General features: G+C 34.3%; 1 protein-coding gene across 1 annotated transcript in view; it reads right to left on the minus strand.

Moving 5' to 3' along the window:
- TMEM131L (transmembrane 131 like) overlaps positions 1–2399 on the minus strand; it is a 146251-nt gene that overhangs the window by 43996 nt on the left and 99856 nt on the right. The window contains exons 11-12 of the mRNA XM_023530164.1: positions 1338–1396; positions 830–1009 (exon numbers count right to left, since the gene is read on the minus strand). Of these exons, the coding sequence (XP_023385932.1) occupies positions 830–1009; positions 1338–1396 (239 nt within the window). The remainder of the gene's footprint in view (positions 1–829; positions 1010–1337; positions 1397–2399) is intronic.

The following is a 2399-nucleotide window of genomic DNA, read 5'->3' on the forward strand; positions in this document are numbered from 1 at the left end:
CCTTTAAAAAACCCAAATGTACACATACTGCTTGCATTACATGTCCACGTACAGTTTTTAATAGCTGCAGAGTATATGGTCCCCATGGGTGAACTACGATTTAAATCAGCTACCTATTGATGGATGTCTACGCTAATCTGTTGTCACAATCAATGCACATTTTTGTAGGTAAAGTTTTGGATACATATGTGAGTATATCTGTAGATAAATTCTTAGAAGTAGAATTAAGGACTGGAGAGCATATATGTGCATTTTAAATTTTCATAGAGATTGCCCATTTTCTCTTCAAAAAAGCCTGTATCAATTAATACTCTTGTCAAAAATAAGTGGGTTTTCCCCCTAATCATTACCAACACAGAATATTAACAATCTTTTTTATTTTCATCGATCTAAGTAATAAATGATGTCTCACTTTTTGCTTTAAATTAACATTTCTTTCAATATAAGTGACATGAGGCATGTTTTCATATGTTTAAAATCCACTTACATTTCTTTACAGAAATCTCCTTAACTATAAGTAAGAAACTACAGATAAGACTGCGTTTATACTCATTAGACCTTCTGCATCTCATTCTACACAAGGAATAAAACTGAGATGGTACAATCTATCTGTGAAAGCAGTACCTCCATCGACCACATTTATATTCTGGTCTTTCAAACTGCCAGTTGAGTTACGCTTTAAACTCAAAATCCTACATGTGTGGCAGACTAAAAGTGGCATCCACAATCATTTTTTCCATTATGCCATTTCTTAGAACTATTAGGACTGTGGTATTGAAAGCAAACCCATTCACTTTCTTCGAAACGTGCCTAATTTGTAGTTTTAAGTCATTTCACAGAAAGAATTGCCACTAGTAACAAAAATACAAAGATAACCTCCAATATTTTGAAAATTTGTACCTTTGCAAGTAAAAGAGGCAATTTTTGTAAAGTTTGTCGTAGAAGTAGGTAGGAGTATTGGTTCAAACTGCAGAGACAGAGCATCTCTCTGTGAGAAATGATGTACATCCTAGAACAACAAAAAAAATCCACATTACCACTCTCAGCTAGGAAATATTTACCCAGTTTGAATCGACTGTTAAAATAACTAAGCAATTCAAACTGGCATCATATAGAAACTGCTCAGCAGATGTGTCTCTAATGGTATGAAGTGAGTGCTGACAACCGTCATCTATCTTAACATGGGTTCAAGCAAGGGAAATTGGGTTTAAATTAAAGCAAAAGAGAACAGAGACAAGTGTTTCTCTATCTGTTCTGGAAAAATCCTCATGTTCTGCAATTAACTACACACCTGTAAGTTCAACAACATTTAGTTTACGTAAGCATTTAACAATTACCTGTATCCATATAAGGCTGTTTCCTGAATGTAATATATACATATTTACTGCCGAATCATCTGTCCGAAAGAATCAGAGCAATGAGATTAAAACAAAAAGCCATCTCACTCTCACACAGTACATATTACTCTAAGAACTGTATCTCATTTTTCAACACTGCAATTGAAACTGGGAACTATTTTCTGCTGGTATTCTTTTAAGTCACAAGAAAAAGGATCCTTACAAAAATATTAACCTACCAATACACAGGCTTTCTATATGATGAAAATTACCAGTGGGGAAATTCTGAGTTTAGGGTCAGATGACTTTCTGCTCCTCTGGACAAAACCAACCAACTGGACAGCTTCAAATAAAGCTATCTTCTCTTGTTGATGAGACAGCCCATTTCCTTATTTAGACAGCCATACTTAGGAAAAATAAAACTCTGGGATCTCAAAACATAGCCTTTTTAATCCTTATCACGAGCCAGTAGCCCTCTCTACACTGACACCCACCTGACCATTCTAAGAATCACCAAAAACTATGAACTTAAGGACAGGAAAGCTCTCTGTTGAATCATCATTATTATAATCAATTCTGAGGATTAGAAAGTAAATGATGTTTGACCAACAATTAAAACAGCCAAGATAAAACTGTATTTTGATGCTGTTTTCTTTCTCTGAATATGTATGTGTGTATGTGTGTGTGTGTAATACATACTCACATACATACACACTCACATACCAGAACAGTCTTGACAGCCAATGGATAATATTAATCCTACATTGTAAATATCATGGATCATATAATATGTGTCTCCTACAAAAGTTTTCATGAACTTAGACTGATGAACTTAAACTGATAAACTAGGTTATTTCCGCTTAAGTAGGACACACGTTTGCAAAGATAAAATTCATAGAACAAACACTAAAGTTTATACTACTCTAACTTGTCAGACATCTAGTAACAACTAGTATCAAATCAGCTATTAAAAAAGTACAAAACAGAATGACTTGGTGAACGGAGCTTCTGAAAATCAGTAAAACTGGAAGAAGAGACACAAGACTCCAAATACTTTGTGAA

This window comes from Pteropus vampyrus, unplaced genomic scaffold (assembly GCF_000151845.1).
Source record: "Pteropus vampyrus isolate Shadow unplaced genomic scaffold, Pvam_2.0 Scaffold47, whole genome shotgun sequence".
Lineage (NCBI taxonomy): Eukaryota > Metazoa > Chordata > Mammalia > Chiroptera > Pteropodidae > Pteropus > Pteropus vampyrus.